At 50.0% G+C, this 14,022-nt stretch overlaps 1 protein-coding gene across 1 annotated transcript in view; it reads left to right on the top strand.

Moving 5' to 3' along the window:
• Nucleotides 1-5,136, top strand: part of Gnb1l (G protein subunit beta 1 like) — a 64,882-nt gene extending 59,746 nt beyond the window's left edge. Inside the window, exon 8 of the mRNA XM_055610283.1 lies at nt 1,622-5,136. Within this exon, the coding sequence (XP_055466258.1) occupies nt 1,622-1,873 (252 nt within the window). The 3' untranslated portion in view covers nt 1,874-5,136. The remainder of the gene's footprint in view (nt 1-1,621) is intronic.
• Nucleotides 5,137-14,022: the final 8,886 nt, after the last annotated feature.

The following is a 14,022-nucleotide window of genomic DNA, read 5'->3' on the forward strand; positions in this document are numbered from 1 at the left end:
CCTTCCTTCCTTCCTTCCTTCCTTCCTTCCTTCCTTCCTTCCTTCCTCTCTCTTTTTTTTTCTCTCTCTCTCTTTCTTTTTTTTTTCTTTCTTTCTTTTTCTTTTTAAAGCAGAATCTCATCATGTAGTCCTGTCTGGCCTAGAAGTCTCTGTGTAGACCAGCCTGGCTTCAAACTCATGGAGACCACCTGTCCCTCTTCCTCCAGAGTGCTAGGATTAAAAGCAGGGGCCACCATGCCCAACCAACCTCCTTGTCACCTTTGTGGAGGCACATGATTGTCCACAAAGGGTGATGCAGCCCTCCTAGAAGGCACTGAAGACAAAGGGGACTAACAGAAAGCTTGTGATTCAGGGTCAGGCCTCTCGTAGGAACCTACAATGTGCAGGGTAGGCTCGTCTAACCTAGAGAGCTGTGTTCACTACTAGAACAAAGGACCCGAGGCGGGTTACCTTTATAAAGACATTTCATTTAGCATGAAGCTCTAGAGTTTTAAAGTTTGGGTGGCTGGACCAGTCTTGGATTTGGCATACGGAGGAATAGACCACAGCGACAGACAGAGAGCCAGAGAAATGAGGTCCCATAGTCAGCAAGGAGCACATCAGTGATTTCTCCTGCCTTCTCCAATGTTGTCACCCTTACTCTGTACCTCACTCCACTTTCTACTACGACAGAATGCCTAAGACTGCTAAGACTGGTTGGTGTATACAGAGTAGAAGTTTAGGGCCAGAGCGATGGCTCAGTGGTTAAGAACACTGGCAGTTCTTGCAGAGGACCTGGGTTCAATTCCCAGCACCCACATGGCAGCTCCCAACTGTCTGTACCTCTAGTCCTAGGGCATCCAGTGCCCTCTTCTGCCCTCTTCCCTACACATAGTGCACAGATACACAAGCGGACAAAACACCCAACACAAAAAGTAAATGAATACATTTTTATGTAAAAATAGAGGTTTATTTGGCTAGTGGTGCTGAAATCCAGGAGGCTCAGTGGCATCCGCTGAGTGCCAGTCTCAGCATGGAGACTATCCCCAGACAAGACAGAACAGGCTGCCAGCTCAGGTCTCCTCCTCAAGAAAGCCACTAATAGGCCTGGTGATTTCACATATCCTTAGTTCTCTGCCAAATACCCCACCTTAGATAGCATTAATAGGTGAATCTGAGAATTAAGCTTCTGGCTGTGAACTCTTGAGGGACACATTCAAGCCATAGCGCCCTATCCTTCTCTTGGGTTCTGGCCCCAGAACCCCTCCCATGACTCCAGGTATTATTTGCCTCTTGGTGTTATTTTTGATGGAATTTACATCTCCTACATGCTGCAAGCTTCAGGAGAAACATTGACTATTTTATTTCATCCACACTGAGAACCCAGGAGCCTGGGAGAGGCTCCTTCAGGGCTGGAGTTGTCCAAGCAGCCTGAGGAGGAGCACAGCACAGTCTTGTGGCCTTGTTTGTGCTCAGGCAAGCCCCTGCTATGACCATGGGGTTGAGGAGGAGGCTGGATGGACAAGAATGTGTAGCTAGCACAGGGCCTCTGGCAGAGTGGGGACAGGGCGGGGGTATTTGTGGCCAAGGGTTGCAGCAGACCCAAGAGCAGCCTAATTATTCTTGCTCTGCCTATTTATAGGTGTACAAGACTCATGAACTCACAAATCCTGGAATTTCTGAAGTCACTCTCCGGCCAGACCGTAAGATCTTAGCCACAGCAGGCTGGGACCATCGCATCCGTGTGTTTCACTGGAGGACGATGAAGCCACTGGCTGTTCTGGATTTCCACAGTGCTTCTGTGTACTGTGTGGCCTTTGCCACTGATGGCTTGCTCGCTGCAGGGTCCAAGGACCAACGCATCAGCATCTGGTCACTCTACCCCTGCCTGTGACTCAGCTGTAGGACACTGGTGTCTTACTCCAGTCTCGACCCAGTTTTGTGGAAGGTTCCCAAGGCTCTCTGAGGACTGCAAAGTATGGCCAAAGGTCTGTGAATCCACTTTGTTCATGAGGTTCCCTGCACCTTTTGTGACCTGTCATTCAGATGATAGACACCTGACACTTGGAGCTTGTAAGAGGCACAACTTACAAGCTCCAAGACACGGTCGTGTGGCCAGCCTAAACATATTTGACAATAAATTTTCCATTGCCAGCCTGAAGGGTCAGGGTGGGAACTTTCCACGAAGATGTCCCATATTCTCCCCTTAGGGTCAGAGCATTCAGATGCTCTGCAGGCTCATCATCAGCCGTACTTTTTTTTTAAAGATTTATTTATTTTATTATGTATACAGTGTTCTGCCTGCAGGCCAGAAGAGGGCACCAGATCTCATTACAGATGGTTGTGAGCCATCATGTGGTTGCTGGGAATTGAACTCAGGACCTCTGGTAGAGCAAGCAGTGCTCTTAACCTCTGAGCCATCTCTCCAGCATCAGTCGTACTTTTAAGCAGGAAGTTCTGGGTGAAGAAGGTACTTGGGGCTTGGCCTCGGGAGGCTGTCAGTGCCACAGTGGCTGCCTGCCACATCCCGCTGGCTTTTTGCCCCAGAAATGTTCAGGGACTCCTGACATCCAGGGCTGGGGTCAGGATGACGAAAGGATGGAACCTGGCTTTCTGAAGAGGGAGGCAGGAGAGGGTTAATAGGGTGACCAAGGTGGTCAGGGAACAGGGAGCGTGTAAAATGCAGTACAAGGCCAGATAGAAGACCAGAAAAGGAAGCCCTGACCTCCCTCCGACGGGGAAAGAAGGACAGGCTGTCTCTAAGTGAACCTGCAGGAGGCAGAGAAACAGCTGAGATAGGACAGGAGCCAGGGCCCTCCGTAATGCCCAGGGCACAATCACAGCCTTATGGTATGTGGACTAACAGTGAGCACGCAAAGCCTCTTTTAGCACATGGCTGACCGGTGAGTAGCCTCTGAGGTGGTGTTGACTGGGGGGACCAGACTGTGGAGGTGAGGATGCAATTAAGGAATGCAGACCTCAGACCTCACCTCTTCAATCATTGCCAGAAAGATCCCTGTGCCCAAAGAACTGGAGCGCCCCCAAGTGCTGCCCCTCTGGACCTCTAGTCTGTAACTAAACACTACACACAGCAGGCTGAATGTATCTGTGCTGAATGTATCCTACCACCGCAGTATAGCCTGGTGTCCCCAAGCTGGGGAACATGTGTAGGAGGCCAGGAAAGGAATGTGTGGTCCAGGTGAAGTATATGCTGCAGGTGAGCCAGGAGGGCATGCCTCTTGCCCCACGAAGAGGGAGACAGTTGCCAGGGGAGCCAGCATCCCCAGAGGGCTTTATGGTTGCTCCTCTCTGTATGCCTGTGAAAGGTATGGCTCGTGCGCGCACACACACAGGCCTGGCTCCAACTGAAGCCCTGGGAGGTTACCATAGCAACCAGAGTTCCAGCTTGGAATCCCTAAATGGAGTGGGGATTACTCGCTGCTGCATGGACAAAAGGTGGCACTTAGTCTCCAAAGACAGGTGGGAACACTTCTTGTTATAGGCTGTAAACTGGAAGCTGCGCCTAGCAGAATCTGACTGGTAGAGCTCTGTGACAGGCTGGCTTTCCTGGAGTCCCTAGAGATGGGCCAGCTTGGTGCACATAGGCATGTAGACTTAGGCACAGGTCACCAGAGCAGACCTTGGTCACAGGCACAGGCTTCTTCACTCCCTTTGAAGGAAGTCTCTGCTAGAGTACCAGCCAGACACTGCTCATCCTTCAAGAATCCCCAGGGGATCTGCCACCAATTACCCTGTTGTATCACCCTTGTATAAGTTCTAACACCAAGACCTTAAGAATTAGGCCCCATAGCTTGGAGCCTCTGAAGTCAAGACAAGGCCCCAAGTTTCTCAGGTTAAAGGTTGGGGGTGCCTTGGCCTCCCACTCTATCCTCTTCCAGAATTTTTAAAGGAGAGAGAGAAAAAAGAAGAAAGAAACAATTAAGGGGGAATGGGGAGGAGACAGCAAAGCTTCTTGTCTGTCTTAGGCCAGTATAAACAGGAGGGTACCTGTTACAGTTGGAATGTGAAACACATCAGCTCATGTGTTTGAACACTTGGTCCCCAGATGGGGGTGCTAGTTTGGAAGATTGTGGAACCTTTCAGAGGGAGAGTCTCTGGAAGAAATGGGTCACGGGGTGGAGGGGGCTTGAGGTTTCTATCCTCCCCACTGTCCTTCCTGACTAGATACAGTAGGAGCAGCCACCTCCCAGGGTTGAGTCTGCCATAGTGAACTGTGTGATCTCAAACTGTAAGCCACAATAAACATTTTCTACCTTAGGTTGCTTCTCTTCAGCTATTTGGGCACAGAGATGAGAAAAATAACTAATACAGCAGCCCTCCATCCCCAGGTAACCCAAGGCAGGAGTAAAGAATCAGACAGAAAGTCACAGCCGTTCCGTTACAGGGAATATAGGTGTGAGTCACAGGCCAGTGCCTCAGTGGCCCCCTTAAGAGAAGTGGCAGTAGAGCCGAAACTTTAATCCCAGCACTCAGGAGGCAGAGGCAGGTAGATATCCGAATTCCAGCCCAGCTAGGGTGATGAGGAGAGATCTTATCAAAGAAAGTGAGAGGAGGGCCAGGTTGGTTGTAGGAAAATTGGTGAGCCCATCTATGAATGGAGACGATAGTCCCATTCTTGTCTGTGCCCGACCGCTGTTGTGATGCCCAGGGCAGTGCTGTCCTGTGGGTGCCTTTTACCAGCGCTGTTGGAGATGCTATCAAGCCTGTGTGGCTCAGTACGGCTGTTCTCAGGAAGCCTCATCTCACACAAGCTCTGCCAAGCCTTTTCCACCCCTTCCTTGTCGCCCCGCTGGAGGTGGCAGCCAGTGTGACACCGCCTGTAGGCTTTCAGGGCCCCTGTGTCCAAGGGCTGGTGGTTACAAAGCTGTCTCCACCAAAGTGGAACCTTCTCTCCTGCTGCCAAGGAAGGAGGCTCATAGGACTCAGCTCTGGGATTCTCAAGGCCCTTCCCCAAACTTAACAAAAGGCAGTAACAGTTACTTGGAAGAGGACACTGTCCAGTGGACCGCCTACATGTTGGACAGCGAGCTCCAGGGGCACAGCTTTTGTGAGAGATCCCCAGTACTGGCATGAGTCATCTCGGCTGCCTTTGAGCCACCTATGGTCCTGCAGGTAACCCCAATAAAATCATTCACTAAGCTAGAATTGGTAGATTTTTTTTTCTTTTTTTTTTTTTTTTGTCTGTCATCTGTGGCTTATCTGGGGTGGATAGGTGCTTGTTCATGTGTCCCCAGGAAGACATACAACATAGGGTATGAAACATGGAAGAAGCCCAGCACTTGTGTCTGCACATGCGATGCTCTGGGTGGCCCCCTTGTACGTAGTACATGCTTTACATGATGGGGGCTGTGCAGATCCAACCCTATGGTTTCTTCCCAGGGCCCAGATGGCTGTCCTAGCAATCTGAGCTGTTTTCTTTCTTCTCTTTCCTTTGGGAGTCATTTAAGTTGCACCAACCACATTGGCTAAACCAGAAGACCTCCATGAAAGTTGCCCTTGTCAGCTGGAGCAAAGGAGTCACAGAGAAAGGAGGTGCCGCCCAGAAGCAGCCCCGAAGTTCCGTGCACATACTGCGCATGTTCCCAGAACAAGCCTGGGGGACTGCAGCTCCTGGCGGCAGCAGCATAGCCACAGACCAGTAGTCAAGGGCACTCTTCCCTTAGACATTTCCCAGACCAGCGGGCCAGCCAGTCACCTGAGAGACACAGGTCCCACTCACTGCCTCTCTGTTGGCTGTCTACACATCCACACAGCCTTTTACATCACGGGAGGCCACTCACAGCCAAAGAAAATGAGTGCTGGAAACAGGGCCAGGCATTACTTGTGCTCAGTGCTGATTCTGGGTTGGTGTATTCATCCAGAACATCATTTTCCATTTTGTTTTTCTGTGTAGCCCAGACTGCCCTGGAACTCTCTATCCTTCCATCTCTACTTCCTGAGTGTGTGGGATTATCTGTGTCTGCCTCCATACCCAACTGCCTCGATGTCCTCAGTGGAGGTTCCCTTGAGTCAGGAGCACAAGCATGAGCTCATTCCTCGACTTGCCGCTTCAAAGGGCTGCAGTCAGGTGGTACGAGGATTCCCTCTCGTTCCTGAGAGACCCTGTGGCTGCTAAGCAGGGCTCGAACTGGAGAGGCTTCCCCAAGCCCCTGCCCATGTTCCTCTGTCTGGTAAACAGGGTAGCCTTAAGGGTGTCTACTTGGTAACTTTGGTAGCTCAGTCTAGGCTTGGGTGCAGCTGTAGAGCCGGTGAGCGCCAACAGAGAGGCCCAGCAGCGCTGGCTTCAGACCTGGAAGACTCATGGGACTCAAGCTGTGACATCATGCGTGGCCTCCGGAGCAGATGTTGCCTTGGACCTCTACATGCCAGCTCTGTTCCTGACTCAGGGCTACTCTGTGAGGCAGCAGCGACTGCCAGCACCTACTTAGCCCGTGCTGCTAACTGGGCCTCTCTAGGACAAGTGATCCTGTGGGCACCTGGCTCTGATCCCCGAATAACTTACAAAGCTGCAGGCTAGTTGTTTGTTTGTCAGTTTGACACCGCTAGGGTCGTTTGGGAAGAAGGGTTCTTAAACTGAGAAAATGCCATCATACGGCAAGTCTGCCTGGCGTGTTCTTGATCAATGGTTGAGTCAGGTGGTGCCACCCCTGGGCAGGTGGTTCTGAGATGTAGAAAGAAGCAGGCTGGGCAAGCCATGCCTCTTTCTCGCTTGTTGCCTCCAGGTTTCTGCATCCAGTTCCTGCCCCAACTTCCTTCAGTGATGGACTGGGACATGAGAGTTGTAAGATGAAATCAAACATTTCCTCCCCAAGTTGCTTTTGGTCATGGTGTTTTATCAGAGCAATGCAAACTCTAAGTAAGAGAGTTGGGATCACAGATAGTCTGAGGATAAGCTAGACAGGCTGCGTTGGGATTCAGCCCCGGACGCTGAGGGGTTATCAGATACCATGAGATTATCCAAGGATTCCCAGCACAGCATGTAGAGAAGCCGCTGCTGCTGCTCAGGGCTGGCTATGGTGACGTGCGGTGCACGTCTCTACTTCGAAGGAGTGAATAGCGTTCACTGAGGTGTTTCCCACCTGTGTCTGCCAAGAAGCCACAGAACTCCCTCTACAGAAAAGGACTGTTTGCACAAAGACAAAATATCCCTTCAGGGCTCTTTAGAAATGCTTGAATCTCAACTAGGTATAACTTTATGCAGAACCCCAGGGTGGCAGACAAGCAAGCTGGCATCGGTGCACCATTAAAGCCGAACTTGCTCTACGCCTGTGCCTCATACAGACAAGGAACCACCAACCCCACCAGCTTTAGGAAAGGCATGTTGCTGCAGGGTCTGCCAGGCCTGCCTCTGCTGTGAGGCCTCGGCCTGTGCACCACCCCGACACACCCCCTCTCCCGGAGGTGTTCTGCTGTTGCCTGAGGACTCAGGAAGTCTCAGGCAGCTTGGCAGTAGCGCTCACTCCCCTAACATTTTGTTGGCTCCCTAGAGGCAGCAAGCCATTCTCTAGCCCTCAGTGAGGCAGACAGGAAGACAGAATCCCAACAGGATAGCTAGATGGGAAGTGCAGATAGTTTACCAGGTAGAGACTGGTGGACTCCACAGCAGATTCCGAAGCTCTGCTCACAGAACATGTACCATCAAGGTTTATGCGGTGACACTATGGACCATGAGCGAACAGGGTGTGGCCAATGGTATCAAGCCAAGATTAGTAGCAGGCACTCATTTCCAGTGAGTGTGGAAGCTTACACCACTGGGAAGTGAAGGCAGGAGGATCACAAGTTTGAAGTGAGCCTGGACTATGCAGCAAGAGAATTCTGTCACAAAAGAAGGGGGGGGCAATTGGGGCACATGCCTTTAATCCTAGCTCTCTAGAGGCAAGTGGAATAGTGAGTTTCTGGCCAGCCAGGGTTGTATAGTAAGACCCTGTTCCCCCAAAAAATAAAATTAAAACTGGAAACTAAATGGGCTACTTTCGCCAGGTGCTGTCCTACACATATGTGGTCCCGAGTTTGAAGTTACCCTGTGCTCCAACAGAATGAAACCATCTCAAAAAAAAAAAAAAAAAAAAAAATCAAAAGAATAGAACAAGCAGGCTGCTTTCACAGTCCACCCGTGCCAGGGAGGAAGCCTGGGAGAAGAGGCATGCCCGCACTCTGCTGCCCCCTGTGCACCATCCACAGCTGTCCCCTGTGTGCTGCCCACAGCTGCCTCGTGATGTCTAACCAGGATAACAGAGCCACAGCCGGTATTTACAGAGAAAATCTGTCAGCCTTCACGTTAAGAGATGCCCACCTCCCCCACGTGCAGATGAAGGGGCCTGGCTGATGCTACCGAGCGCACTGTTCCTCACAGTGCCAGGGCATCTCTGAGGGATCAGCGTAGCCTATCCAGACGGAAGGGACGCACTAGGAACTCTTTTTCACTCAAACAGGAAAATCTAACCTGTAGGAGGGACAGCCGGGCATCAGGGCACGGGCTAGAAGTGCCGCGGTCAGGAAACACTGGCTGCAGTGTTTACATTCTATTGTAAAACAGTGTTGTGGAATTGGCTCACTTGTCTTCACCCTGTCACTGTTGCTGGATAATAAACTGATGGGTGTAACAGCTGTCTGTTCACCTGTAGACTTTGTGTGTGTGTGGCAGCGGTGTCTAAGAGGAGCTTGGCCACAGGGTTTATCTCTGTCACACAGCAGTCACATGGCCTTAACTCTTCCTCTTTAACCTCCAGCTTCTTCATTTAAGTATCTGGCCCATTGGCGGGGCCCACTAGAGGCTGGTGACAGGACAATTGTATAAACCCCTTTCTTTCTCGGTGGAGTGGTCTCAGGGGAGTTAAACTTCTTACATGGAGTCTCCAAGAGCACATCCTACATGCCAGGAGTAATGCAGACAGGCTGTTTGAGGAACGCCTAGGCTGTTATTCACTGTTCTATTGCTGTGAAGGGACACCATGATCACGGTAACTCTTATAAAAACAAAGCGTTTAATTGGAGCTTTGCTTACAGTTTGAATGGCTTAGTTCATTATTTTCATGACAGAGAGCCTGGAGCTGGAGCAGTCATTGAGAGCTACCTCCTAAATCCTGATCCAAAGGCAGAGACAGAGAGAGAAACAAGAGACAGAGGCTGGCTTGAGCATGGGCTTTTGAAACCTTCACTGTTTTAAGCTTTTCTTTACTTCCTTTCCACAAGTTGGAAACTTGGCTGGATGGTGTCATGCCCTGAGGTCACCGCTCCCTTTATTCTATTTAGCATCAGGCTTTTCTTTAAACTTTTTATCTTCTTGAGCACAACACTCAGCTCCAACTAAACATTTCCTGGTTCTCCTTTTCTCCTCAAACTGTACATTTTGCATGTTTCTGGTGCAGCTTGCTCCTTTTCATTATAGATCTGTGTAAGAGTGATTACTAATAACCAACCACCCAACAGAGTCTACACTAGACTGTCTTGAAATCTCCATCAAAGCCTTGAATCCAAAGCTCTAATTTAGCCTCAGGCAGATTTGTAGGCAAAGGCAAAAAACAGCCACATTCTTTGCCAAAATATCACAGTGGTCTCTAGGCCGCTTACTAATATTCTTCCCTCCTGAAATTTCTTGAGCTGGGCCCTCATAATCTACATTGCTCTCAGCACCTACTAGGTGCTAGCTTCCATGCTCCTACTAGGTGGCCCCTTAAACCCAATTTAAAGTGTTTGACCGCTTTCCTAATCCAGAGTCCCAAAGTCCACATTCTGCCAACAAGCAGCATGGCCTGTCTGTCACAGCAATACCCTGCTGCCTGCTACCAACTTCTGTCTTAGTCACTGTTCTGTTGCTGAAGAGACACCATGCCCAAGGCAACTCTTACAAAAGAAAGTATTAGTTGAGGGCTTCCCTACAGTTTTAGAGGCTTAGTCCATTACCAGCATGGTAAGAAGCATGGTGCTAGAGCAGTGGCTGAAAGCTACATCCTGACCTGAAGGCAGAGAGAAAGAGCAACAAAGAGATTGGGCTTTTGAAACTTCAAAGCCCAACCCCAGGGACACAGTTCCTCCAACAAGGCCACGCCTCCTAATCCTTCTAAACTTTCAAACAGTTTCACTCCTTGATGACCAAGCATTCTAATATATAAGCCTATGGGGCCAATACTGTCTCAAAAATCAATCAATCAATCAATCAATCAATCAATCAAACAAACAAACAAACAAGGTTTGGGCTGGGTGTGGTAGCACGTGCCTATAATCCCAGCATAATGGGTAGTGAGGCAGAAAGATTGCCTTCAAGCTCAAGGCCAACTTGAGCTCCATAGCAAGTTTCAGACCAGCAGGGCTACACTGTGAGACCTTGTCTCAAAAACAAAACAAAATAAAAGCAAAGCAAAATAAAAAAAACATAACAGAAGAACATTAGCTTGTAGATACAGTTCATTGGCAAAGAAAGCTTGCCTAGTGTGCCCAAGATCCCAACTTCCATCACACCATAAAAAAAAAAAAAACCTAAACAAAAGTACAAGTTGACCAGGCATGATAGTGCTCGCCTTTATGCCCAGCACTCAGGAGGCAGAGGCAGGCAGATCTCTAATGAGTTCAAGGCCAGCCTGGTTGGTCTACAGACCTCCAGACTGACCCGGTTTACAAAGAAAGACCCCATCTCAAAACAAACAAACAAGCAAACCAAAAAACACAAAGCACAAGTCATATTTGTAATGTTTTCTGGGAGTGAAGCTGAGGCAGGAGAATCTCAACTTTGAAGCTAACCATCCTTCCAGTTAACACCCTATTGAGAGCAGATGGAAACAACATAATTTCTTAGAAGCTTCAGGGACTCATTCTCAGATGTTGGTGTAACAAAACAGCAGAGACAAAAATAGGTTATACAGAATAGAAGCTGACAAGTCCAAGATCGTATAGCTACCTCTCGTTGATCCTGGGCTACTTCAAGTCATGGCACAGGGTAGAAGGAAGTAGGAATGTGCCAGAGGCAGAGCACTGCAACCTCCATTCCCAGCAGCCCACTCCTGCAGAGAGCACCAATCTTTGTTGGCATGGGGCTGCCCAACACCAGCAGAAGGTCGGTCAGTTTGGGGGAGACAAAGCGGAGAAGGAGTGCAAGAGGCAGAAATGAGAGGAAAAGGCCCCAGAAAGTTGTCCTTTATGCACAAGAGAAATTGCACCCCCCTTACCATTCAGTTTAGTGAGTTTTGACCAGCACTGTGTGTGTGTGAGAGAGAGTGAGAGAGAGAGAGAGAGAGAGAGAGAGAGAGAGAGAGAGAGAGGTGCACTCACATGGGGAAAGAGCAGAAATCACATCAGGTGTTTTCATCAGGCCGCTTCCCATCTTAAGTTTTGAGCAGGCTCTTTCACTGAACCCTGAGCTCATGGATTCAGCCACACCAGCCAGCCAGTGTCCCAGGGCTCATCGTTTCTCCATTTTGCTGGTACTGGGGTCCAGTCATGTGCCACTGTACCCAGCTTTCCACTTGAGTTCTGGAGATCAAACTCATATCTGTGAGTGAACACTTTATTGGTTGAGCCGTTGCCCCAGTTTTGACAAGGTTTTAACAAAAGTTCCATTACCCAATAAGATCCTCCCTCCCGCCCTGTGCTGACTGGCCTGTCCCACGCCTGCAGCCCTTGGCATAAGGTGATTCTCACCATGGCTTTGCCTTTCTGCATGGCATGTAAGTGGAGTCCTGCAGCATCGTGCCACCCAGGCCTGGCTGCCTTTACTCAACACCACGGCTGGAGCCTCCAGGAATCACCTATGTCAGCACTTTCTTTTTATTTCTGGGTTGTTCCCTGGCACAGTCACCACCCTGTTGCCATGGCACACCTGGGATTCATCCTGGGTCGAACAGGAGCTGCCGTTGGCCACACATCTCTGTATCTCTGTCCTTCCTCTTTGTAAACAGGCTTGCTCCAAGCCTCACCCAGCCCACTGGGTCACCTGCCATGCAGCATGCCATCTGTCCCTAGACTCCACCGCCTGATCTGGGCCTGATGTGGACCTCAGATGTGGGAGCTCCCCACACCCACCCCTACCCACTCCTCCATCCTCCCAACCCACAGTGCCTAGCTACCTGTGACCATTACCTCTCTCCTCATGGACACATGTGGCTCCTCAGAGCAGAAGCTGTGACTCCTTATACTGTCACTGGTGTGAAAGGCCCCATGCTCTACACTTTTGCCTGCTAGGGCAGACTGGGCCCATCCAGAGCAAGGAGTGGCACTGATCCTCTAGGGCCAGGGTCCTCTACTAGCTATGATACTCAATGCTGCACAAGGGAAATGAGAGCAGAGACACTAGCAGGCCACAAGCGGCCAAGAGCTGAGGTGTGTAGGAGAGTTTTGCATACATGTATGAATGTGCACCCCTAGTGCACATGGTACCCACAGAGGTCAGAAGAGGACCTCAGATCCCTGGACTGGAATGGCATCACGTGGGTGTCAGATATTGACCTCTGGGGGAGTGCCCAGTGCTCCTAAGCACTGAGCCATCTCTCCAGACCTCGGGTCGCCTCATATTCATAACATCATACAGTACTTGTCTGATCACCGGCCTATTTGCTGAACAAACTGTCTGTGCTGTAGCAGGTGTCGGAGATCCCTTCATCCTGAAGGCTGGGAACTAGCCCATTGCACGGATGAGCCACATTCAGCTTTCTTATCCATCTCCCAAGGCCACGTGGCTGGCCCGGCCTCTTGGTTGTTAGGAGTGACGTGGCTGTGAACATGGTGTGCACATACTTGGTGAGCTCCTCCTTCACTAGTTTTGAGGGTGTCTCAAGGAGTGGAAAGGCTGTATCATGGATAAAAGCATATTGAATCTCTGCCCCTCCCCCAGTTGCTCTGTTATCCACCTGTGCCTGAAGCACAGGATAACTACAATTGCTGGCCTCCTTCATCTCCACTTAATTCTTTATTTTATGTATTATTTTTTTTTTTGAGTCAGGGTCTCACTATGTAGCCCAGGATAGCCTCAGATTTCTGTCAATCCTTCTGCCTCAGCCTCCCAAGAGTTGGAATTACAGTATGAGACACCAGTTGGCTTTGGGGCTTTGTTTTTGTTTTCAGAGCTGGGCATTGAATTCACCTCAGGTGAATTTTGTCAGGTGTTAGGCACACGCCTACCACTGAGCTACACTCTCAGACAAGGTTGCTATTTTGTTTTTTTTTTTTTTTAAGAATATACATCTTAAACTGGGCAGGGTTGGCACACACTTTTAACCCCAACACTCAGGAGGCAGGAAGATCTCTTGAGTTTGAAGCCAACCTGGCCTACAAAGGGAGTTCCAGTACACCCAATGGTTACCCAGAGAAATCCTGTCTCAAAAAGAAAACAAACAAAACCAAAACAGAACAGCCATCTTTGTGTGAGATAGTGTCGAATTGTGTCTTAACTGAGGCTTTCTCTTAAAGTAAGCTAGCTTCCAGTGACAACTGTAATGTAAGCCTGCTTTCAAGACAATTAGTCTGGATGGAGGCAAGACAATAGACTGGGAATTGTCTGAGCTGGAGGGAAACCCAGGCACCAAGAGCCAGGGGACAGCCTGAGACTGAATAGCACATCAACCCAGAGACCATCCTGGTCGGCTGGAGGCCACACCCTTCTGGAGCTGCTGGGCAGCAGCCTGCAGAGTGGCTCTATGCTCGGCCTCAGGGCTGAAGCCCTTTGTTAGCTTCTTGGGAGAGGGACAGCGAGTTCCTGTGAGATGGGCTCTGAGTGTGGGCTTGACTCCTCCTGTGAATACTCCCACCTCAGGAAAGCCAGCCCTCCTCCCCTCCCCGAGGGAGGGGCCTTCACCACAGAAGTCCAGAAGGACTAGAAGCCAGCAGGATGGGAACAGCAGGGTAGGGGGTGTAGGTCCCCAAGTCTACCAGGCTGCCTCTATCTGCCAGAACAAGCTGTACAGGAAAGGATTCTATTCCACCTACCTTGGAGTAGAATCAGGACCTCCAGGTGAGGGTCTAAGCATAGCCTGTGCATAGCCATTTCAGGAGCCTGGGGTGCTGCCATCGGCAGCCTCACTGTGGAATGAGAGA

This window comes from Psammomys obesus, unplaced genomic scaffold, assembly GCF_907164565.1.
Source record: "Psammomys obesus unplaced genomic scaffold, mPsaObe1.curated_primary_1811, whole genome shotgun sequence".
Classification (NCBI taxonomy): domain Eukaryota; kingdom Metazoa; phylum Chordata; class Mammalia; order Rodentia; family Muridae; genus Psammomys; species Psammomys obesus.